The following is a 26,152-nucleotide window of genomic DNA, read 5'->3' on the forward strand; positions in this document are numbered from 1 at the left end:
GATCATACCGCGGGGCGTCGCTTTTGTGATTCTGTGTTATTTTGAATTCACCCGGGCTTCCAAGTGGGGGCTTGTATCATCTATCATTACTGCCAATGTCCAACACTAGTCAGCACTCCTAATCTCATCTGTACTCCCATCCATTGTTGACAATTTAGCCATTTCTCCCCGTTCTTGACTCCCCTCCCTACCCCCCCTCCATTACCCTATCCTCTCGCCTGCCCGGCCGTGCTACGCTAAGTAAATCTTCCCTGGAATTTTCCACTGATTTCATCCATTGAAATAAGCCCTGTGTCCTATTCTTATACCAAATAATATATACAAGAAAGAAATAAGGTAAGTGAGAGTGCCATACACCTGGAATTGGCTAATTATCACCTGACAACACCTCACGTGCACTCGTTCGCTAATTTTCGCTGTTTTTTTCCCCTTGAAATATGCCGTATAATCTATTTTCGTAATAAATATACATGTAAGGAGGGAAGGGAGAAGCCTAAGTGATATTTACATTCACCTGGAACTACCTAATTTATAATGTATTGTCTAGATTTCCTGCCAATCATATCAGTGCTAGACAAAGCTGTTTCAAGATATAACATTGGTAGCTCTGAATATATATCTCCTAAGTAGGCCTCTAATCTATTTTCGTAATAAATATACATGTAAGGAGGGAAGGGAGAAGCCTAAGTGATATTTACATTCACCTGGAACTACCAAATTTATAATGTATTGTCTAGATTTCCTGCCAATCATATCAGTGCTAGACTTAGCTGTTTCAAGAAGTAATATTGGTAACTCTGAATAACCCCTAGCAGGCCTCCACGCTGGCTGGCCCTCCGTTATCAGTTCACTCTTATCTTCCCAAGCGAGAGTACATATGTTTCTTCTTGCTGACTTCAAGGCCTTTTTTCACCCCCATGCAAATGGCCCTGTGACCTTTACCCCCTACTAAACCTCGTGTGGAAAGAGGTAAAGGGCCGACAATTGATAAAAGAGTGACTACGATCTTTCTATTGAGTAAAACAGTGCAAGTGGAATTGTAAATAATGTGTAAACAGCAAGTGAAAGTAATGAATGTAAATATACGTGAACAATGGAAAATAGTTTTATAAGTTATTTCAAGTGACAGTGCACAACACAGTGTAAATAAAATAGAAATGTAAATAACGTAAATAAAATAGAGAACGTAAATAGAAATGTAAATGAGTAGTAGTATAAGAATACGAGTATATACCCTAGGAGTAATGAAAGTGAAAGTTTCACTCTAGCATGTCTGAATGCATATGGTGAATGGTTGGCGAGTAGAGGTAGGGGAGAAGATGAGAGAGAGAAGAGAGAGGTATATGTGAGCAGGAGAAGGGAGGTTAAGAGACTGGTGAAGGAGAGTAAGAAGAAAGTGGATGAAGAGTTTGGGAGGAATCTGAGTGTGAAATGGAGGGAGAGTAAGAAATTGTTTTGGAAGGAGGTAAAGAAAGTAAGGCAGTGTGAAAGGGGAAATAGTAGGGGAGTGAAAGATAGGAATAATAGATTGTTGGTGGAGAAGAGAGAGAAATTGAGGAGATGGAAGGAGCACTTTGAGGATTTGTTGAAGGTAGAGAGTGAGAGCAGTGTGAGTATAAGTGGTTGGGGAATGGCTGGGAGAAGAAGAGATGAGAGGAGGGAGGAAGAGATCAGTAGGTCGGAAGTAGTGGAAGCGATGAAGAAGATTAAGCTGGGAAAGGCCCCAGGAATTGATGGAGTGTGTGGTGAAATGCTTAGGTATGGGGGTGAGATTGTTGTGGAGTGGATATGGAAGTTGTGTAGATTGGCTTGGGAAGAGGGAAGGGTTCCAGAGGACTGGAAATCAGGTATAATTGTTCCTCTGTACAAAGGAAAAGGGGAGAGAGAAGTATGTGGTAACCATAGGGGTATTTGCCTTCTTAGTGTGACTGGTAAAATATATGGTAGAATACTCATTGACAGGGTGAGGCATATGACAGAGGAGCTAGTTGGAGAAGAACAAGGGGGATTTAGGAAGGGAAAAGGGTGTGTAGATCAGATATTTGTTCTAAGATGTTTAGTGGAGAAGTATCTAGAGAAGGGAAGGAAAGTGTACGCTGCCTTCATGGACTTGGAGAAAGCTTATGACAGAATAGATAGGAAAGGTATGTGGAAGGTATTAAGAATATATGGAGTGGAGGGGAAATTGTTGAGTGCTGTGAAGAGTATGTACGAGGGAGCTAGGGCTACGGTGCGAGTGGATGGAGAGCTGAGTGAGTTCTTTGATCTCAGTGTGGGACTGAAACAGGGGTGTGTAATGTCTCCATGGCTGTTTAATATATATATGGATGGGGTCATAAAGGAGGTACAAGGTAGGGCAGTGGATGTCGGGGTGGCCCTAATGAATGAGGGTGAGATTTGGAAGCTTCCGGTGTTGCTGTTTGCTGATGATACAGTATTGTTGAGTGAAGATGAATGGGAGTTGCAAGGTTTGGTGAATGAATTTGGGACAGTGTGTAGGAGGAGGAAGCTGAAAGTTAATGTAAACAAAAGTAAAGTTATGGTGTTTGAGAGGAATGAAGTCACAGAGTGTGCAGTGAGGTTGGATGGTGAGGATATGGAGAATGTGAGTGCATTCAAGTACTTGGGTAGTGTGATGAGTAAGGATGGAACTTTGGGGGATGAAGTACGTGAAAGGGTACAGCAGGGAAGGAAGGTTGTTGGCACACTGAAAGCAGTGATGAGAAATAGGGAGGTGAGTATGGAAGTTAAGAAGTCACTGCATGATGGTATTGTGATCCCTACCCTGACGTATGGAAGCGAGGCGTGGACCTTGCAAGAGGGGAACAAGTCAAGAGTGAGAGCAGTGGAAATGAGTTACTTGAGAGGAGCATGTGGAGTGACATGGAGGGACAGGTTGACGAATGAAGAAGTGAAGGAACGTTGTGGGGTAGATGTGGATGTGGTTGAAAAGATTAGGAGAAATACACTGAGGTGGTTTGGACATGTGGAGAGGATGGAGAATGAAAGACTGACTAAGAGGGTGTATGTAGGTGAGGTGGAGGGAGGGAGAGGGAGGGGTAGACCGAGGATGAGGTGGAGGGATGGAGTTGAGAGGTATATGAGGGAGGGGGGGGTGAGTTGGGGGGAGGGGAGTCAAATGGTGGGTGACAGAGTGACTTGGAGGCGTTTTGTCTGCGGCCACCCTTTGCGGGATTAGGGCGTCGGGCTATAGATAGATAGATAGATGTCTGAATGCTATGAGTTATGAGAGTGAAGATGAAAGTGACATTCACTCTCAATGCCAGTATACAGGACGAGAAAGTGAATGCTACGTATTTTACTGAAAGAAATTGAATCTCTACAGTGACAATAAACTAATACTACTGAAGGAAACTTATGGATAAAGACTGTAGATATATATAAGTGTTATATAGTAATAGAAATATAAAGTGTGAGGGGTTTTATGAATAATAAATGACAGACTACCAAGAGCGAACTAGTGCCAGTGCGATGATCAGACGCGCTCGTAATTTCCATTGCTTTCACAGTGTTTTTTTTTTTTTTTGAGTATGAATCCCAAACTACTTGAAAATTGTAGAATAGTGTTTATAGTGTTTGTATCTGGCTGTGGTAATCATATTACGGGTTGTCGGGAAGTGTAAAGTGGAGACTTCGTTACCCTACTTCAGAGGTCTCCACAAGTCCTACGGTAACCGACGAAGGCTCAACAATCATTCCAGGAGAAAGCTGAAGGTATGTGCCATAAGCATATGTAATTTTATTATTCTAGGACTAATAACTGATTTTTGGCAAATATTTTTTGAGAGTCTGTCGGAGCCCAAATAACCCCGCGGGACACGCAAGTCATTGGTAAACAAGCCCGCGGTGTAGGGGTTAAACAGCCCGGGGAAGGTGTTTACTGCAACAGTGGAACCATCTAGCGGAATACTAGCTTTGAAAGCACCCCATTAGGTATATTAGGTAAATACTTAAATATTTGGAACGACTTAGACAAAGAGGTTGTGCATGAGAAAAACATTCATGTGTGTAAAGGTAGACTTGATAAATGTGGATATGGAGACAGGACAACACGAGCATTGCTCAATTCCTGTATACTACAAATAGGTAAATACAAATAGGTAAATACACACACACACACACACTGAAAATGAAGGATGAGAGACAAAAGATTCTCACAGTGTGTTAGAGTTGTCTCCTTACACTTTGCATTCTACCTTCATGAATAATTTGAGAGAGACTAAGGCCTGAATATGGTAGATGATAGCAACCATCATCCATTCATATATTGTTGTGCTGCATGCCTGTTCCTTTACTTTTGTCATTCTTTTTCTGTGTCTGCCCTCCTCTCTTCATATTTTTCCCATCTTTCCTGTTAATTTGTATTACACTTCTTTCTTTTTCAGGCAGATTTACATTCCTGTGAGCCAGGAAATCATTTACAATGTTGGGTGGTAACCATATAACCAACCCATACATGCTTCCTGTGTGTCAGTGACTGGATTGGCAGAAAGTCAGTGCCCCACCCTGTAAAACAACTAACCTAAAGACAAGCAGCCATCTCTTACAGGATTATGGCATCTAGCTATAGATAGATAGATAGAACAATTGTTGGGTGATTTTGGCTTTCAATAATGCAGCAAGTAATGGCAGTGTATTAACTGAATGTGATATATTTCCAGACAATGCTGAAACTGATCAACAACCGCTTAACACACCACATGCATGATGATATGCTGGAGATTGCGTGGTCTGCAATGTGGAATGTCACTGATGAGACACCAGTCAACTGTGCCCGCTTCCTGGATGGACAGGGCATGATGTATTTTCAGAGATGTCTTAAGGTGCAGTTTCATTCACTGAGTACTTTATTAACTAAAGAATGTAGGTGGTAGCTCCCACCTGATTTTCAGTAGAGGTTTGCTCAGAGGTATCAGTGTTTCTGGGAAACAGTTGTTGTTTTATTATAAACTGATTCATAGATCAGTTTGATAAAGAAGGGAAGATAAAAAGTAAAACAGAAGTTTGTGTCAATTTTAGAGTGGTAAATGGAAATAGAGAGTGGAAAATCAGAGACAGACTAGGAGATTGTATGTGAGTGAGATGGAGGGGAGGAAGAGAGACCAAGAAAGAGATGGAGGAAAGGGGTAAAGAGCTATATGATTGAGAGGGTGTGAATTGGAGGGGACAGCCTAATGGCAGAGGACAAGTTGGCATGGAGGTAATTAATTTGTGGCCACCTTTTCTGGGATTAAGGCATTTGGTTATTGTAGAAGATGGACGACTTGGAATTAGAGTAATTAATGCTAAAGTAAGAGGAGACTGTGTTGAAGTTCACATACAATATTGTATTTTTTGAAAGGCAAAGAATAGATTGAAGTACTGTATGAGAGAAAAGTAGATGGTGACCTTGGTGGTATTTAGAAGGGAAGGATGGGTAATATGGATGTCAGAATGTCTTTGCATGAATGTGTGTGCTCACATGGGAATGAAATACTGTGCTGTAAATGAAAGAACATTTTCTAGGATTCAAGTTCCTGAGATAAGTTTCTTTTAAACAAAATTCAAGAACATTTAGTCATATGGGGCAGTATTCCGAAGGTGGATGGTAAGCTGGTGAGAGGAAGAGCTAAAGCTCCCATTTTACTAGCCTGCAGGACATAAACTCCTGATCGTCTCCTTTCAGTGATGCTTTCGGTCCTTCAGTACAAGAGTCCTCTGGACTCAGTTCAGAGTCTGAGAGGGCACCCGAGGTGCCAGCCCAGTCTGGCATCTCCTACCCAGAGGTGTCGGATGTTTCACTTCCGGTGGCCTCTGGAGACCTGCCCCCACCAGATCATGATGCACCTCCTCAGCTGCGTGCAACACCACCCTCTCACTCTTGTGCGACAGGTTCTGGGTCCTTAAATCCTAAGAGGGCTCAGTCGCTTGCTGCTGGGAGGTCTGGCAAGACAGAAGCTGAAGCTGATGGTCCACGTGTGAACCAGTCCCTGCCCGGAAAGGATGTCCGGCGGACCCTTGGTGCTTCAGATCCGAGTCTCGCAATGCCACCTTCACAGGGGTCTGACCCTGTGCAATCCATTTCCACATCTAGGACTTCTCGTGTTTCCACTAGTCGCCCTACTCCACCAAGGCCACCATCCAGGCCACCTTCCAGTCTGGCTGGTGTGCCACCTCAAAAGAAGAGTATAATGACACCTCCTTCAGTCAAAGCCCAGCATAGTGGTACCAAGCAGCCCACTTCAAAGAGCAATATTAAGCAGCAACATGCCTCCAGTGGCTTGTCAGGAATAGGGCTGTCTTGCCCCTTCTTCTAATTGTTCCTTCACCATGGGTACTATGGCATACTCGAACGCCATCCTACAGTGGAATTGTCGCGGGCTATGTAGTAATTGGGAGGAGTTGCGAACCCTCCTGATTGCCTGTCCTTTGTGTGTGTGTCTCCAAGAAACCCTTTTCGGTTTTGCCACTCCCCATGCACCTCCTGGGTACAGTGTGTTTTACTCTGCGCCGGCCCAGGGCCCAGTTGGTGGTACTGCTGTCTTGGTGAGGGCTAACGTCCCTCATCAACAGGTTCACCTCCAGTCTGATCTCCAGTGTGTTGCTGTGCGGTTGTATGCCCACCGCTGGTATACTGTCTGTTGCATTTATTTACCACCCAGCGCAGTAGTTAGTAAAGCAGACCTTGAAGACCTCCTTGGACAGTTACCTAAGCCTTTCTCCTCCTAAGGGACTTTAACGGTCGCCACCCTTTGTGGGGTGACTGTCTAATTAACCAACGTGGGCATTTGTTGGCATCCTTATTGGAGGATGAGGATCTCTCCCTGCTGAATACTGGCACATTTACACATTTTCATCCTCAGACGAATACATTTACCGCAATTGACCTCTCTGTCTGTTCTCCTGACTGCCTCCTGGATTTCACCTGGGAGGTTCTGAGGGATCTGCCTGGGAGTGATCACTTTCCTATCCTCCTTACTGCAGCAATATCTAGTCCTTGTTCCCGTCTCCCGAGGTGGAGGTTGGATAAGGCGGACTGGTCCCTTTTTTCTTCCTTGACTTTTATTGGTGTTTCCATAGCAGACTTTCCATATATAGATGAAGCTGTTTCGTTACTTACATCTGTTATCCATTCTACTGCCCTCCATGCTGTTCCAAGAACCTCTGGCACATATAACTATCGCCCTGTCCCATGGTGGAATGAGGATTGCAGTATTGCTGTACGTGCCAAAAAGACAGCATTTTCACGTTATCATTGATACAAAACAGAGCACTATCTTGTCGAATTCAGGAGGGCACGTGCTAGGGCACGCCGGGTCCTCAAACAAGCCCAGCAAGACTCTTGGATGGCTTATGTGTCATCCGTAAACTCTAAGACACCAGTGTCTCAGGTGTGGAAGAGGATACAAAAGATTTCGGGAAAATTCCCGCAAGGCAGGTCCCCTGTGCTGCTGTCGAATGGTGAGCCTGTTGGTGACCCTGCAGCTGTGGCAGATATTTTTGCTTCTGCCTTTGCAGCGGTCAGCCATAGAGATGCTAGCACTCCAGTTTTTGCCAGACACAGGGACGTAGAAGAGGCTAGGGTATTGAACTTCCATCCCGGGAGGGGGGAGTCTTACAACCTCCCTTTCTCTTCCCATGAACTCCAATCTGCTCTTTCCTTTTGTCATGACACCTCATCAGGGTCAGATGATATTCCCTATGCAATGCTTCGGCACCTAGGTGATGAAGCACTGTCTTTTCTCCTCAAGCTTTTTAACCCCTTAAACGCGGCCGTGAACAGTCCCGGCCCCCCGAGTGGCGGGGTTGTATCGCGGTCTGAGTACCTGTAGGAAAATATTAGCCAAAAATCAGAGATTAACCCTAGAACATTGTACTTGGTATGGCAGATAGTACTTACATTCAGCTTTCTCCAGAGACAGGTGTTGAGCCTTCGTGGACTACCCAAGGACTTGTGGAGACTTGCAAAGTTGGGTAACCAAATCTTCACTTTCACACCTCCAGCAACCCGGTTTCCCCTCTACCACAGCCTCATTCTGTCACAGTAAACTTTATACTACAACGTAAAGGTAGTTAGAAATCCATATTTGTACAATAAGCACTGAAAATAAGGCTAATATCAACGGAGCATACGGCCGACATGTAGTGCGGCGGCGGTCTTCCCGTCACTCAACAAACATTTCCATTTTCACAGCTAAAAACATGTATACTACATTATTTTCAATCATATTACTTCCCAAAAGATCACCACGGCGCGCTTTTTATTCTGCCTTACGCCCGTCACTTTATTCTCGTTCCTGTCGGCCGCTTGCACTGACTCGGAAGAGCTAGAACTCGCCATAATGTTACTTTGAAAGCCTGTGGTAAACTGACACTAAACAGGGGCAAACCGTGAGAAAAAATGCTAGTGTTACAACTGGGGAAACAAGCGTTTCCTGTTAGCATAAACTGCTTGTGAGAGGAGAGCGTAGATTTACAGTTCTGAGCACTCAGAGCGCTGCCATGTATCACAGCCAGGCTGGCAGGGGCCGTGGTGGGGGGGGGGGACGGGGGAAAAACGCGATACTTGGCAACAACGGAGGTCAGTGGTACAAAGGTCAAATGTGCTAAAAGTAGCTAAAGGGTGGTGGTACTGATAGACAATACCAGCTGAAGCCTACCTGCCCGCGGTTATTCAAAATTTACTAGAATCGCAAACGCGACGCTCCGCCGTTATGTCCTTTTTGCCGAGCGTCGCAAATGCGATGATCCGCGTTTAAAGGGTTAATAGAATCTGGAGAGACTCTGCTCTTCCTACCTCTTGGCGCGAAGCTGTTGTCCTGCCATTCCAGAAGCCAGGGAAGACAGGTTCCAGTCCTCTAGAATATTGACCAATTGCCCTTACATCATGCTTGTGTAAACTGTTTGAAAAGATGGTCAATTCACGCTTAATGTATTTCCTCGAAAGGAATGACTGTCTCTCTCAATGTCAGTCTGGTTTTCGCAAATATCGTTCGACAACGGATGCACTTGTCCTCCTAGAGGCTGCAGCATGTGATGCTTTTGCCAGGAAGCAGCATCTGGTGTGCGTCTTCTTTGACTTGGAAAAGGCATATGGTACTACATGGCGGTTTGGTATTATCAAGCAGCTTCACTCTAGGTTTACGTGTTAGGCTGCCCCTATTTATTTCAGACTTTCTGCGTGACCGTTCATTCAGGGTTCGAATTGGTGACACTCTGTCTCCTTCGTACCCTCAGGAAGAAGGCGTTCCTCAAGGAAGTGTCCTAAGCACGACCCTTTTTGCTATAGCATTTGATGGTATTCTGTCCTTTATTCCAGAGGGGGTGTCTGCCTCACTGTATGTCGAAGATTTAGCTATATGGTATGCTGCCTCCCGGATGCCCGTGGCTGAACGTCACATGCAGCTTGCCCTAGACTGCTTATCTCATTGGGCCACAATGCATGGCTTCCGTTTCTCCCCAACAAAAACGGTGGCCTTGCATTTCTCCCGCTTGAGAGGTGTCCACCCCGACCCCAATCTCAGGTTATATGGTCACAGGGTCCGATGTGTGGATGAAGCAAGGTTTCTCAGACTTGTTTTCAACAGAAGACTGACGTGGGTTCCCCATATCCGTGCATTATGTTTATCCTGCCACCGTGCCCTGTCTCTCCTACGGACTCTATCTCACCTGTCTTGGGGCGCTGATAGAGCCACCCTGCTCTACCTTTACCGTGCCTTAGTATGGAGCAAATTGGACTATGGGTGTGTGGTATACTCTTCTGCTACTGAGGCACGGCAGCAGCCTCTCAGTTCAATCCATCATGCTGGGATCCGTCTGTCAACTGGAGCTTTCCGGTCTTCCCCAATTCTTAGTCTATTAGTAGACGCAAATGAACCGCCACTAGATTTCCATCACCAGTCTTTACTGGTGCAGTGTTGGCACCGCCTTCACTGTTACCTTCCTTACTAAGTTGTATGGCTGTCTCCGAGGTCGCTCTTTTCCCCTTTTATAGCACCCACCCTCGCTATCCGCAACCGTTTCGGTACAGAGTGAGGGCTGCCATGGAGGAGTTAGGTGTTCAGCAGTCTCCTGTTTGCCCTGTGTGTGTTCCCCAAGTGGCTCTCTGGCTTCTCCCAGAAGTACGGCCATGTGATTACTTCCCTGAGAGGAAGGCCTCTCTTTCCACACGGGTAGCTCTGTCTTATTTTTTAGAACACGCCTCTGCCCACAGTGGCTTGATCCCTGTATATACTGATGGTTCCAAGTCCCGTGTTGGGACAGGCTTTGGTGTAGTTTTCCGTGATTACAGCCGTGGCGGGAGTCGTCCTCTTTCTGCCTCTGTTTTTACTGCTGAACTTACAGCTATTTTAGTTGCAGTTGAGTTGATTTTTAGTTTCCCCCCTGCTTCTCTTACCAGTTTTAGTGACTCAGCCAGTGCCTTGCAAGCTTTGTCTCGTGGCTTCTCATCACACCCTCTAGTCCTGTCTATCTTGAAGTGGCTGTTCTTATTACACAGGCACAGATTTTCTGTACAGATGTGTTGGGGTCCCCGCTCATGTGGGGGTCGTAGGCAATGAGCGTGCTGACTCTTTGGCGAGAGCCGCCTTGCTCTCCCCATTACCATGTCCCATCTGAGGATTTACGTACAAGCACTATAGAAGCTGTCCGTCTCTGTTGGCAGAGAAGGTGGGATGCAGTAGGGGTGAACAAACTCTTCAGCATTCGTCAGAACCTCGGCAATGGGAGGTATGTGGGACTATCCCAACAGTGGGAAACAGCTTTGGCCCGTCTCCGGATTGGCCACACTAGGCTGACTCATGGTTTTTTAATGGAGAAGGCGCCCCCTCCCTATTGTGATGACTGTCTGGTTCCTTTGGCTGTGTGGCATCTTCTTTTGGAATGTCCCAGTCTTGAGGACCTTCATCGGCGGTACCTTTCCGGGTGCCGAGCCGACAATGGACCGTACCTTCTCTCCTTGGTGCTTGGGGAAGAGGCTTGTTCTATGGGAGGAGGCACCTTCTCCTTTGTGTTGAGTTCCTGCCTTCTCCACAAACTGTAGGGCGTTACCATATTTTAGTTTGTGTTTTATATTGTTCTCGTTTAACCTCAATCTTTCCACCAAGTTTTAGTTTTGGTTGTTTCTTTGATTTTGTCATTTTGTTTTATGCATCATTTCTCTCTCTCTCTCTCTCTCTCTCTCTCTCTCTTTTTTTTTTTTTTTTTTTTTTTTTTTTTTGGTGGCATATGACCTCTGCTATTGCACCGCCATGTCACATTTTGATTTATTCATTCATTCATTCCTTTCAGTGACCTTTTATATTTTTCAGCAACACTCTCATAAGCACATTTCTCTATTTGCCTTTATCAGGCTGCATGCACAGTACAGGTGACATTCTCAGTTTCAGAGTTATCATATATGCCATTGGAGCACCCAGCCTTAACCCCTAGGCACTGGGCATGGGTAGAATGGCTTATTTTATGTTTTCCATGATACTTATTTTCTAACAAATTTATGTCTATTTATTCACTATTATTTACACAATATTTACACATTATTTCACTGTTTTTAGTAACTCTTGACAGTATGATACTCCCTGAGGTCTGGCTGTGGTCAGTACCAGTGTACTCAAGCACCCATACACCCTCCCTTACATCCCTCAGGACCCAGGTGTCTGAGGGTACTAATACCAAACTCTTCTCTGTACTTCCCCCTCCATGTACTCATTTCAGTCTAACTTGCTCCTGTGTTCCTGAACTTGATTCTTCTGAATTCTCTGCACACTGATTTTTTTCTCTCCTGTCATTATATATGTGTTCTAGAATCAAAATTCTCTGCACACTGATTTTGTCTCTCTCATAACTTATACAGAATTCTTTGACTACCTTTTAAAGTGGAACACATTACTTCCATTTCTTCCTTTTCTGAAATCACCATCTTATGTGGTCTAAATGTTCACTGCCACCCGTGGTACTCCTCTCCACTCACTGATGCACTTGGTGAACAAGCCTACTTCCATTATATCCTTAATTATTTAGAATAGCCTTTACAATACCCTGCCCACATCCCTGACTTCATTGGAGAGAGTTCTGGCATAACTGATCTTTTTCTCCCACTTACTGTATTTATATTCTTTTGATGTCCTCCGATCATAATCTTATCTCAGTTACTTGGCCATTCTCTCTAGTAAGGCCTGGAGACCCTCCCAAGAAGCATTGTCAATGGCACATACACACTATAGATTGGGAGTCCCTTAGACAGTTGTTGTTGAGTAACCTAGGTCTGTCTGGCCAAACATACTGTACCTATCAACCACAGGCAAGCAATTGTCCTTTCAGGTCCGTCCTATGCAGGAAAGTAAAATGCCCGTTTGGCAGACTACGCCTTGCCACAGTGAGGCACAGGGAAGTGTGTGGAAGTTTAGTTCTTGGATGGACACTGCATTGCATCTCGCCACCCAATTAACAGGGGCACCGTAGTAGACTCCATATCACTCCGTTATTTAGTTAAATGGTCACCACTCAGCATTGTAAATGGTTTCCTGGGTTACAGGAAACCATTAGGATTGTCACTTAGTGCAGAGTTGCCTTTAGCGGAAAGAAGAGCAATAAAAGGTGACAGGAAGGATGGGAGAAAATAGAAAGAGAGGAGGGCAGACATAGTAAATAATGATAAAAGTTGAAGTAAAAAGTAGACAGCACTAAATCAGGTGAAAAGATAATGGGTACTCCCACCTTCAGCCTCCTCAGACAGTATTAATTTGATTTCCTCATGGAATGGTTATAGCTTCCTTGGCCGAGAATGATATGAATATGCTTAGCACATTGTGAAGGTTATTTTCTCAGGCATGGCAGCATTCATATCTTTCCCTTAACTTCAAACTAGAGCTAAAAATCCTTAGTTCAGTCAGGTTGTTCTGTTGGTGACGACAATAAGGATGTGGCTTTCAAAAGGTAGTGGCAGAAATTTTCCCAGATTCTCTTTTTATCTTAATTTCCTGCCTCGAGTATGGGTATATTTGTTCTTCATCATTCCAAAAGTAATTTTATTCATTCTAAATGCTCTGAAATAATTCCTCCCCCTCTTTCTGGCACCTTGCCAAGAACCTCTTGTCAGCCGATGGCAGACAGTGATAGCAGCCATCATCCACTCATTTGATGTAGTGCTGCCTGCTTCTTCCTTCACCACTGTCAGTTTATCTTAGTGTCTGCCCTGTGCTCTCTTCATGCTTCTTTCTTTCCTTCATGTCACTTTTTTTTTTTTTTTTTTTTTTTTTTTTTTTGACCTACACTGAGTGACAAGCCTAATGGTTTCATGTAACCCAGGAAACCATTTACAATGCTGGGTAGTAACATAACCAAATTTGGGGGTGAGGTAGAGCCTGCTATGGTTCTGTTAATTTGGTGGAGAGATGCTGTCTGCTGCAAGGGAACATCGATTCACTTAACAGATGGCCTTGGAGGGGTGACTGCTTGCCTGCAGTTGATGGGCCTGGTTGGCTAGACACACTGGGGTTGATCAACAACAATTTGACCTTTTACTCTTCCCCTTTTTTCCATTTTGATGGTTCTGTAAATGTTTTTTCTGCAGACAAAGCTCAGCTGTCAGCCTAGACTGTCACTTCTAATTCTACCTTGGTTGATTCCAGTGCTGTTCATTTTATCTCCTCTTGTCTCTGCCTCTCTCATGTCTGTTATTAAGAATTCTTCAAACTATGTTTTTCGTGCCTTAACTGTCCTCAGCACTAAAGCCTGTTTGATCACTTATGAGAAGAGAAGAGCCGTAAGGGTTTGAATGCTGGAAGCTGTTTGGTTGTCTGAATGCATTCATTAGAAAGAGTGTACAGGCATAACCCGGTTTAATGATGCAATTGGTTAAGTAAAAACCCATTGCTAGGCGGGGTATCGTACATTGGGGCTGCTCCACTAGACCACACGGGAATTTATAGTGTTGTGCAGTGAAAAAAAACAGTGCATAGTGTTAAGGAATTAGAATTCTGAGTGAAAAGACGAAGATTTAATTGACTTTCAATGTAACATAAATTAACAAGAGTGTGTTATGTTTAGAAAATGGTTTTATGAGTGGAAAGACTTTAAGTGTAGAGTGCAACACTTATTAAGGTACAATGAAACGCAAGTAAGACAAGAGTGCGCAGTGTTAAGAGAGTGGAATTCTGAGTGCAAATGACTAAGTTCAGTGCAAGACTTCATGAACAGTGTACTGCAAGTGCTTTAGGAATTCCTTCTTACTGTCAGAGTCTGAGAGGAGGCGGGTTATTCATTGAGATGGCCAGGGACTTGCTGTAAGTACCCAAAATGTTTCATATTGTACTGTATTTTCCATACTTACCTCTAACACCTCGTTTCACTCTTTTCTGTCCCTTGTTGGTGTGAATAGGGCCTTAGGTGCTATGCATGTGGAGTAGGGAGGTGTTTTTCTGAGTTAGGCTACGTTAGGGTCCATAACTACCAGTCCAGGAGCCAGGGACTTGTTGTAAGTACCCAGAATGGTTAATATTGTATAAACTCACCTCTAAAACCTCATTTTATGGTTCTTTTGCATTTATTTCAGTCTTTTATGTCCCTTATTGGTGTGATTTGGGTCTTAAATAGGTGCAATGCATGTCCAGAGGGAGTTGTATAGGTGTTTTTCTGAGTTAGGGTCCATAAGTACAAGGCCAGGAGGCTGGGGTCCACTATCCGGACAGAACCACTTTCCGGACGTGCCTTTGGCTCTATTACATCGGGTATTGGGGGTATTACTGTATATATACATCAACGGGATGCGGCGGGTTAATCCCTTATACGGGGTGGCCACAAACAAATCCCCTCCACGTCACCCTGTCCCCCGCCATTTCACTGCCTTGCTCCCAATTCACACTCCCCTGTCTCATATATATATATATATATATATATTTATATATAGAAGTACATTAATCCCTCTACTATCCGATGTAATAGAGCCAAAGGCATGTCCGGAAAGTGGTCCCGTCCGGAAAGTGGGCCCCTGGCTCCTGGACTTGTACTTAAGGACCCTAACCCAGCCTAACTTTGAAAGCCACCTAAATAACTTCCTACCGGACATGCATAGCACCTATTTAAACCTATATAAGACCCTGCTCACACCAATAATGGACATAAAGCATGAAATAAATGAAAAGGAACCAAAGAATGAGAAATTAGAAGTGACTGTACCTCAGCCAGGGTACTTACAGCACATTTATGGCCTCCTTTTCTATGGTTTTGGCAGTGGTGAAAATGCTCTTGAAGCACGTACAGTAATCCATTGTTGTGCTGCACTTAGTTCTTTGCACTGTGAATTATAATTGTTTAATACTGCACATTGTTCCAAACTGCACCACGCCAGTTTCAACCGCCAACTTGCACTCCACAGATAATCCTTTGCACTCTAAATTCTAATTTCTTAACACTGCACAACACTGTAAATTCCTGTGTGGTCTAGTGGCGAGGTATTGCAGTTTATTCACTGTTTATTCACAAAAAATGAGCACGTGTGGCTTCCATTGCGATAAGCATCTACTCGCGATCGAAGTTAGGCAGTAACTGTTTGAATGTTGGTGACGGGGACACAGAGTTGCCAGATCGCAATGGCCACATTACCAAACTTCAATTTTGATTACCAAATTTAACTTCTCATTACCAAATTCGTAAAGCTAGCATTTATTCTTCACTAATTACATATACAAGTGGAAATACATGTAATCACACTTCTTATAATTAACAGCATGTTGATTATTTTCACGCTATGTTGGCTAGCATATTAATCAGAGAGAGCAAACTATCCACCATCTCCATCTTGTGTATCCTCATAAATGTGAAAAATCCGTTTGGTAATGCATTATTCTGATTCATTGCCAAACGAATTTTTCATTACCAAATTGGCCCACATTTGGTAATGAAAAATACCAAATGGCAACCCTGACAAGGGAGGGGGGAGGGGGGAGGAAGGAAAGGGTGAAGGGTCCGTGGTGTAACAGCTGTTCGGTGCCGCGCAGCAACGGGGAGGTGGTGGCTTAATCGGCAGAAAGGTGGCTTGCAGCCCTACTAGACCCAAGTTCAAATACCGGCTGGGGCTGGGAACAGTTTAAGGATTTGAATTTCATTAAATCAGACTTTACCGATCTACCAGAAGACCCACCGACATGTCATAAGAATACCCCCACTAATACCAATACACCAGTCCTGTATGAGACAACCACAGCATGTATTCAATATGGACGGTGGGTGTTAGCTCCGAAGTGGTGACATGTAGAGGTGTATAGCACATAGGAGGACTACTGGGCCTTGGGAGCAAGCTGTGCAACCTATGCCCAGAGTCGGACACATAAAAAAAATAATAATAATAATTAAAAAAAAAAATCAAATTACGGGTGGGAAAAAATTCGGATTTTTTTTTTTTTTTTTTTTTTTTTTTTTGGGGGGGGGGGGGGGGCCGAAGGTCCAGGCCCACAATGTCCGGTAAGTGGGGTGTCCAGAAAGTGGGCATCCAGAAAGTACAGAGATTACCTTACATACAATATATATATATATATATATTTACAGTGCTTGACCAAAATATTGCACACCCGGCGCCCCTCCTACAAAGCAAATTTTTCAATTATGGAAAAAACATGTAAATAATGCATTATAATTACCTTTAATGCTTAGTAGGGTTTCCTTTGCTCTTCTTCATGGACCTGAGACGTTGTGGAAGTGAAAGGGCAAGGTTCCTCAGGTGCTGGGGTGATATACTTGCCCAGGACTCACGAATGGCTGCTTCCAGCTTAGACAGAGAGCTCACGTCCTTCCCTTGGAGATTCTTCTTTACGAGGTACCAGAGATTTTCTAGCGGGTTAATGTCTGGGCTATTGCCTGGCCAGTCTTTCATGAAGGAGACCTCGCAGTGACAAAGCCAGTTGGTAACAGATTTGGCTTTATGAGCAGGTGCACCGTCCTGCTGAAACACTAGTGCACCTGTGAGCTCGAAGGACTCAGGTAAATGATCACAAAGCAGCTCCAGGTAAACGTCCTGATTCACTCTGCAGTTCCTGGGAAGCACAAGCTTCCCCAAACCCTTACCAGAGAAACAACCCCATACCATTTGTGAATCAGGATGTATGTGCTTTCCATGTAACGGGGGTCAAGCGGGTCACTACCTCTGCGCCAGTACACGCGTGCTTCTCAATTACAGGTAACAGTAAACGTTGCCTCATCAGACCACAACACTGACAACCATTGGTCCTCACGCCAGTTAAGGTACTTGTTAGCAAAGGCAAGCCTACGAAGTCGCTGGTTACGTGTAAGAAGAGGCTTTCTCACAGGCATGTGGCTTGTGTAACCAAGTTCATAGACTCTTTGAGAAGCCGTGTGCACTGAAACCTCGTCAAACACTTCCAGGTTGCTCTCGTTAATTCTCCTTGCAGTCACACGAGGATTAGACTCCACTGCACGTTTTAGCACATTAACAGACCTCGTGGGAAGTTTTCCTGGGCCTACCAGACTGTGGTTTCTTTGTAGGAACGTCACCACTATTTTCCACTCAGTAACAGGCACACCACCTCCACATTGTCGACCGAGCCACACCATCCAAATCACTAATTTCCTTCATGGTGTGGCCTGCCTCCTTTAGAGCAGTGATCTGTGATATTATTTCACTCGACAATTCATGGGTAGGGGCCTTAGTAAAGTAGCGAAAGCCAAAACACCGCAGGTCACTAGGTAAAAAATGGCGCAACAAGAGAGGGAGCAGCGGCCGGGTTCCCCTCTCTCACGCAGCCCGCAGGCAGCTGAGGCACCAGCCAAGCAGCACGCAGTAAGGCCTGAGGCTGCCATGACGTCATGTTAGCACCCAAAACTTCTGGCTAAATTTTTTCTCCCCAAAAAGGGTGATTCTTTTAAGGCGCGCAATACATTTGTCGAGCACTGTACATTTATATATTCAAATATATATATATATATATATATATATATATATATATTTATATATATATATATATACAAACATATAAATATATATATATATATATATATATATATATATATATTAGTATATATACAGTATATATATATCTATCTATCTATCTATCTATCTATCTATCAATCTATCTATTGCCAGACACCTCAATCCCATTCGGGGTGGCCACAAACAAATCGCCTCCACGTCGCCCTGTCCCCCATCCTTTCACTGCCCTGCTCCCAGTTCACACCCCATTCTCTCATATACCTCTCCACCCCATCCATCCATCTCATCCTCGGCCTCCCCCTCCCTCTCCCTTCCTCCACCTCACTCACATACACTCTCTTCGTCAGTCTTTCACCCTCCATCCTCTCCACATGGCCAAACCACTTCAGTGTACTCCTAACGTTTCCTATCACATGCACATCCACTCCACAACTCTCCTTTATATCCTCATTTGTCAATCTGTCTCACCATGTGATTCCACAGGCTCCTCTTAAATAACTCATTTCCACTGCTCTCACTCTTGACTTGTGCCCTTCCAAGAACATCCAAGCTTCACTTCCATACGTTAGAGTTGGTATCACATTACTGTCATGTAGTAACTTTTTCATTTCCATGCTCACTTCCCTGTTTTTTATCACTGCTTTCAAGGAACCAGCAACCTTTCTTCCCTGCTGTACACTTTCAAGCGCTTCACCCTCCAAACCTCCATCCTTACTCATCACACTACCCAAGTACTTAACGTACTCACATTTTCCAATTCCTCACCATCCAACCTCGTTGTACATTCACTGACTTCACCTCTCTCAAAGACCATCACTTTACTCTTCCCTACATTCACCTTTAGATTTCGTTTCTTACTCTTCCAAACTCATCCACCAAGCTTTGCAGCTCACCTTCATCTTCACTCAACAACACAGTATCGTCTGCAGACAACAGTACAGGGAGTTTCCAAACACTACCCTCTCTCACCAGGGCTACTCCAACATCCACTACTCTACCTTGTACCTCTTTTATTACCCCATCCATGTGCAGATTGAACAACCATGGAGACATGACACATCCCTGTTTCAACCCAACCTTCAAAGAGAAAAATTCACTCAGTTCACCATCCACACGCACTGCAGTCTTAGCACCATCATACATACTCTTGACAGCATTCAACAACTTCCCATCTACTCCATATATTCTTAAAACTTTCCACATTCCTTGTCTATCCACCCTGTCAATTGCTTTCTTCAAATCCATGAAAGCCGCATACAACTTCTTTCCCTTCTCTAGAAACTTTTCCACTAAAGATCTAAGAATGAATATCTGATCTACACAACCTCTTCCCTTCCTAAAGCCTTCCTGTTCTTCTCCAACGAATTCCTCTGTTATTTCCCTATCTCTGTCAATAAGTATCCTACCATACACTTTTCCTATTATACTAAGAAGACAAATGCCCATATGATTACCACACACTTCTTTTTCCCCTTTTCCTTTGTACAAGGGAATAATTATACTTGACTTCGATTACCACACACTTCTTTTTCCCCTTTTCCTTTGTACAAGGGAATAATTATACTTGACTTCCAATCCTCCGGGACTCTACCTTCCTCCCAGGCCAATCTGCACATCTTCCACATCCATTCTACTACTATCTCTCCCCCATGCTTCAACATTTCACCACACACTCCATCAATTCCTGGGGCTTTCCTCAATTTAACTTTCTTCATTGCTTCCACAACTTCTATCCTACTGATTTCTTCCTGTCTTCTCACCTCCCTCCTTCTCCCAGCCATTCCCCAGCCACTTAAACTCGCATCACTTCCATCCTCTATGTTCAACAATTCCTTAAAGTGTTCTCTCCATCTGCTCACTTTTTCTCCCTTCTCCACTAGTAATATACCATTTTTATCTTTCACTCCCCTGCTAACTTCACTTCCACCTTGTCTTACTCTCTTCACCCCTTTCCGGAACATTTTCTTACAGTCTCTCCACTTTACACTCAAATTCCTTCCAAATTCCTCATCCACTCTCTTCTTACTCTCTCTTACTAATCTTTTTACCTCTCTCTTTCTTTCTACATATAACTCTGTCTTCCGCCTCTCAACTTCTTCCACGCCCCTATTTCTCATCCATTCATTGTATGCTTTCTTCTTTTGTGCCACAGCCTGTCTCACCTCTTCATTCCACCACACTGTTCCTTGCACCCCTCTCCATCTTCTCTTCATATATACAGTAACCCCTCCAATATCCGGATCAATAGAGCCATAGGCAGGTCCGGATAGTGGTCCTGTCTGGATATTGGGCCCCAGCTTATGGACTAGTACTTATGGACCCTAAGTCTGAAAAACACCTATACAACTCCCTCTGGACATGCATTGCACCTATTAAAGACCCAAATCACACTAATAAGGGACATAAAAGACTGAAATAAATGCAAAAGAACCATAAAATGAGGTTTTAGAGGTGAGTTTATACAATATTAAACATTCTGGGTACTTACAAGTCCCTTCCTCTTGGACTGGTTTGAACCGCCAATTTGCAGTCCACAGTTAATCCTCTGCTCTCTAAATTCTAATTTCTTAACACTGCACAACACTGTAAATTCCTGTGTGTTCTAGTGGCAAGGTATTGCAGTTTATTCACTGTTTATTCACAAAAAACAAGCACCTGTGGCTTGCACTGTTATGAGTATCTGCTCTCCATCGGAGTTAAGCTGTGACTGTTGATGTTGGTGGGGTAACAGAGTTGCCAGATCGCAACAGCCACATTACCAATCTCCTCAACTTTCATTGTCAAATATAACTTTTCATTACCAAATTCGTAAAGCTAGCATATATTCTTCACTAATTATATATACAAGTGGAAATACATGTAATCACTCTCCTTATAACTAACACCATGTTGATTATTTTCACGCTATGTAGGGTAGCAGATTAATCAGAGAGAGCAAACAATCCACCATCTCCATCCTGTGTATCCTCATACATGTGAAAAATCCATTTGGTAATGCATTATTCTAATTCATTACCAAACGAATTTTTCATTACCAAATTGGCCCACACTTGGTAATGAAAAATACCAAATGGCAACCTGACAGGGGAGGGTGAAGGGACCATGGTGTAACAGCTGTTTGGCGCCAGGCGGGAATTTCAAATTATGGGAGGGAAAAAAGTCAGATTTTTTTCGAATTTTTTGCGGTTTTTGGCCCATTTTGGGAATATTGGATCCCAGGAGGATTATGTCCGGTTAGTGGGGATGTTCGGATATTGGGCGTTCGGATATTAGAGGGATTACTGTATATTATATATATATATATATATATATATATATAGATAGATATAGATATATATATAGAGAGAGAGATAGATAGATAGATCTATAGATAGATAGATAGATAGATAGATATATATATATACAGTACAATCCCAGTTAACCGAGTGGCATGGGGAATTTACCTTCCCGGTTACAGATTTTTCCCGTATTTCTGATTTTCAAGTCAAATCTATACAAAGGCTATCACAGCAGTAATACAGTTCAGGTACTCACCAGTCACAGTAGGGGTTACACTAAGAGATTCCGCCTGAAACACTGCCTTGTAAACACACACCATGGTCATAATGCACGTGCGTACAATGTCTAGCAATTTGCAGTACTGCAAATTGCACCAGTCCATTGTTTACCGAATTACTGTATTCATTATATGTACTGTACTCATAAAAATTGAAAAATAAAATAAAGAAATAAAAGCTTGAACATTTATTAGTGAACTGATGATGTGTTAAGACTGCACTGTAGAATTATCACGACACCTGTGCCCCCACGTGAGTTTTGTTTACGTTTCTGACCCCGCCTGTTCTTCTTCTTCCCCACCTGACCTCCATCACTCCACCCCTCACCCGCCATTCAGCTGTTTTGCAGAAAATAAAATAAATGATGTACGTATGAAATGCAGGCATATTATTTATTTATTTTTCTTCCAACAAAGTAAACTTTCATTCCTATTAACATTTATATTCAACCATTAGTGTTTTATAATGTTCGCCTTTTTCAAGTCTGTTGCATATGTCCAGCTTCTGTTTCAAGGTAAGCACGATACGCTTACATTTAGTTTGCACTTTAGGCATTTTGGAGTGTACAAATTACCGTCTATCAGAGGAACACAATAGCAAGAGAGCTTGTTTACTGTCTGGTGGCAAAAAGCAGACTGGTGATTTTTGGAGGGTGTGGAGGATGACTGAATTCAAGTAGGGGAAAGAGGGGGAGAGGAGGGGTGGTTAAGAGGATTTGCTAGGGATTTACATTAGCCGGAAATGCCTTCACCTCGCTTTGTCTGACTTCACCCAGCCTCGCGTGACACGATCAAACGGCGGTTTGGCGGTCCATTCAAATTGGCGCACAGTTATAACTTACTGACATTTTTACCAGCCCTTGAATTTTCCCGTTTTTCTGAGTATTCCGTTTGTTTGGATACCGGATAGCTGGGATTGTACTGTCTATATATATATATATATATATATATATATATATATATATATATATATATATCTGTCTATCTATCTATTGCCAGATGCCTCAGTCCCGTTTGGGGTGGCCACAAACAAATCGCCTCCAAGTCGCCCTGTCCCCCGCCATCTCACTGCCTTACTCCCAACTCACACCCCCCTCTCTCATATACCTCTCGACATATATATATATATTTATACACAGTATATATATATATATATATACTATATATCCAGCCAAGGAGAAGCAAGATGATTTTCCACTTCATATTTATTTATTTCAGGTGACTAGTTTCGGGATGCTTATCCCATCTTCAGACCTAAAAGCATTTAAAACACATATTGCAAATTACATAAAGTTTTAAAAACATTTTAAAATATCCATAAGAAATACAAAAAAGTTACCAAAAAAGCATGTGACAATGACTGATTACTATAAAAAATGTATTTTTTCTTAAATAACAAACTCGAGAAATAAAAGTGAGAGTGTTACCTCTGTGAGTTGGCAGCTAACACTGAAAATCCTGAACACAGTGTTTCATAAAGAAAAGTGTCATAAAGCTTCTGAATCGTCAACAAACCAGTGTGAAGCAAAAGAACCAAGTAAAGAATCAATGAACCAAGTATCAAAAGGCTGATTCATCGATACAAAACACTATAATCCTAAGGTATACAACTTTGTTGATGATTCATAGTTATTTAATGAAGGCTTAAGTTTGTGAATGTACAAAGACTCCAAAATTCGCAGTTCCATTCTGTCATTACTACTATGTAAAATACTGAAATTATCCATATTACAAGTATGGCCCATATCGAAACAGTGGAAAATCATCTTGCTTCTCCTTGGCTGGATATATAGTATAAGATTCCCCACGGGCACCTCAGTTGTTGATATATATATATATATATATATATATATATATATCTGTCTATCTATCTATTGCCAGACGCCTCAATCCCGTTTGGGGTGGCCACAAACAAATCGCCTCCAAGTTGCCCTGTCCCCCGCCATCTCACTGCCCTGCTCCCAACTCACCCCCCTCTCTCATATACCTCTCGACATGTATATATATATATATATATATATATATATATATAGATAGTTAGATAGATATATACAGTAGGCTCTCACAGTGCGCGAGAGATTAGGCGGTCCACAACCTCGCGCACTGGGAATTCATGCACTGAGAATACATTATCTTATGGGAAAAATTACTTATGGGCGGTACCCCGTAATACATGGACATTTTTTGGCCCTAAGAGACATAAAAAAGGTCAAATTTTTCAGACATTGTACTACAGATACAGCTGCAATAACAAAAATATGGGTAGTCACCGTAACAACAGTAGACAACACAACAGGCCTGATGGATTTAAACAACAAGAGTTCTGAGACGCGGCAATGCACTTACAGTGCCCCTTCCACCACCCCGGCTGCGCCACGCTTGTTTAACAGTTGCCAATGTATTATTCCAGGCTTTGACAAAGAAATTTACGGCCTGTTGAATGTTACATTTCTTCCAGAATGCAGCAACAGTAATTATGGTGGGGGTTGCAGGTATGCCAGGTGAAGCAGGTGAGTCAGGTGGGGCTGTGAAGGTGGAGAGGGAGGCGGTTTGTTAGTCAGGTGGGGCAGTGGAGGACGGCAGTGGGCGAGTCAGGGGAGGTGGTGAGGGGAGGATCCTCCCTCTCCTCCTCGGTACTTCTCACATTTTCGGCAATTTCCTTCATCTCTTCTTGCTTGTTTGTTTCATTCCTCATCTTGTTATGGACGTATTGGCAGTATAACAACTTGGTATTCACAAAATAAACATCATTATTATAGAATCGGGGTATCTATTCTAACTTACTGTTATTGCCGAAAACATCATTATTGAAGCTCTTATTGGCGATATCTTATTGTAGACTCCTCCTGAGCACCTTCCCCATGAGCCTCTAGGTCACTATTGGCGGGTTGTGTGGGGGGGGTCGTGTACTGATGGAAAATGGTGTTTTTAAGCCACTTCTTGCCTCTACCTCGTGTTTTGTGGGGTAAACTCGCGCATTCAAGGTTTTTCGTTATGATTTTTGGTCACTCGCACACTATGCGATTCGCGCACTGTGATGACGCGCACTGGGCGAGCCTATCTATCTATCTATCTATAGCCCGACGCCCTAATCCTGCAAAGGGTGGCCGCAGACAAAACGCCTCCAAGTCACTCTGTCACCCACCATTTGACTCCCCTCCCCCCAACTCACCCCCCCCTCCCTCATATACCTCTCAACTCCATCCCTCCACCTCATCCTCGGTGTACCCCTCCCTCTCCCTCCCTCCACCTCACCTACATACACCCTCTTAGTCAGTCTTTCATTCTCCATTCTCTCCACCTGTCCAAACCACCTCAGTGTATTTCTCCTAATCTTTTCAACCACATCCACATCTACCCCACAACGTTCCTTCACTTCTTCATTCGTCAACCTGTCCCTCCACGTTACTCCACATGCTCCTCTCAAGTAACTCATTTCCACTGCTCTCACTCTTGACTTGTTCCCCTCTTGCAATGTCCACGCCTCACTTCCATACGTCAGGGTAGGGATCACAATACCATCATGCAGTGACTTCTTAACTTCCATACTCACCTCCCTATTTCTCATAACTGCTTTCAGTGTACCAACAACCTTTCTTCCCTGCTGTACCCTTTCACGTATTTCATCCCCCAAAGGCGAGCCTACTGTATATATATATATATATACAGTAATCCCTCTAATATCCGGACGCCCAATAACCGAACATCCCCACTAACCGAACCTTATCGTCCTGGGATCAAACATTCCCAAAATGGTCCGAAAATCCAAAAAAATTGGAAAAAAAAATCGATTTTTTGCCGTCCGTAATTTGAACTTGCCGCGCGCGCCGCTTGAGAGCATTGTTTTGGTTCGTCATTCCTCCGACGTCCGATAGAGCGCCGCTGCATCCTCCCCACTTCCCGCCTGTCTCTCACCGCGACAAGACCTACGCTCTTCGCCATGGCTTGGGAAAAGTTAATGTGCAACACTTAAATTTAATGGAACATTATTTGGACTAAAGTGAACACTGTGAAAAGAACGGACTTCTGTGTGTTAGTGACTAAGTTCAGTGCAAGACTTCAGGAAGAGTGTAGTGCAAGTGCTTCAGGAAATCGTTCTTACTGTCAGAGTCCGAGAGGAGGCGGTTATTCATCGAGGTGGCCAGGGACTTGCTGTAAGTAGCCAAAATGTTTCATGTTGTACTATTTTCCATACTATATTTACCAGAATGTTTCATATTGTATTTTTCCCATACTATACTTACCAGAAAGTGTCATACTGTACTTCTTTCCATACTAAACTTACCTCATGCATGTGCAGTAGGAATGTGTTTTTCAGAGTTCGGTTAGGTTCGGTTAGGTTAGGTTCGGTTAGGTTAGGTTCGGTTAGAGTCCATAAGTACCAGAATGTTTATTAATGTATGAACATACTTCTAAACCCACATTTTATGTGTCTATTGCATTTATTTCAGTCATTTATGTGCCTTATTGGTGTGATTTGGGTGTTAAATAGGTGCTATGCATGTCCGGAGGGAGTTGTATAGGTGTTTCTCTGTGTTAGGGTCCGTAAGTACAAGTCCATAAGCTGGGGCCCAATATCCGGACAAAACCAATATCCGAACCTACCGATGGCTCTATTGATCCGGATATTGGAGTGATTACTGTATATATATATA

At 43.3% G+C, this 26,152-nt stretch overlaps 1 protein-coding gene across 1 annotated transcript in view; it reads left to right on the top strand.

Moving 5' to 3' along the window:
* LOC145400934 (protein zer-1 homolog) overlaps window positions 1-26,152 on the top strand; it is a 397,151-nt gene that overhangs the window by 223,550 nt on the left and 147,449 nt on the right. The window contains exon 8 of the mRNA XM_080273299.1: window positions 4,683-4,844. Coding sequence (XP_080129425.1) covers window positions 4,683-4,844 — 162 coding nt within the window. The remainder of the gene's footprint in view (window positions 1-4,682; window positions 4,845-26,152) is intronic.

This window comes from Coenobita brevimanus, chromosome 54, assembly GCF_032717465.1.
Source record: "Coenobita brevimanus isolate Jiangsu-jjx chromosome 54, ASM3271746v2, whole genome shotgun sequence".
Classification (NCBI taxonomy): Eukaryota; Metazoa; Arthropoda; class Malacostraca; order Decapoda; family Coenobitidae; genus Coenobita; species Coenobita brevimanus.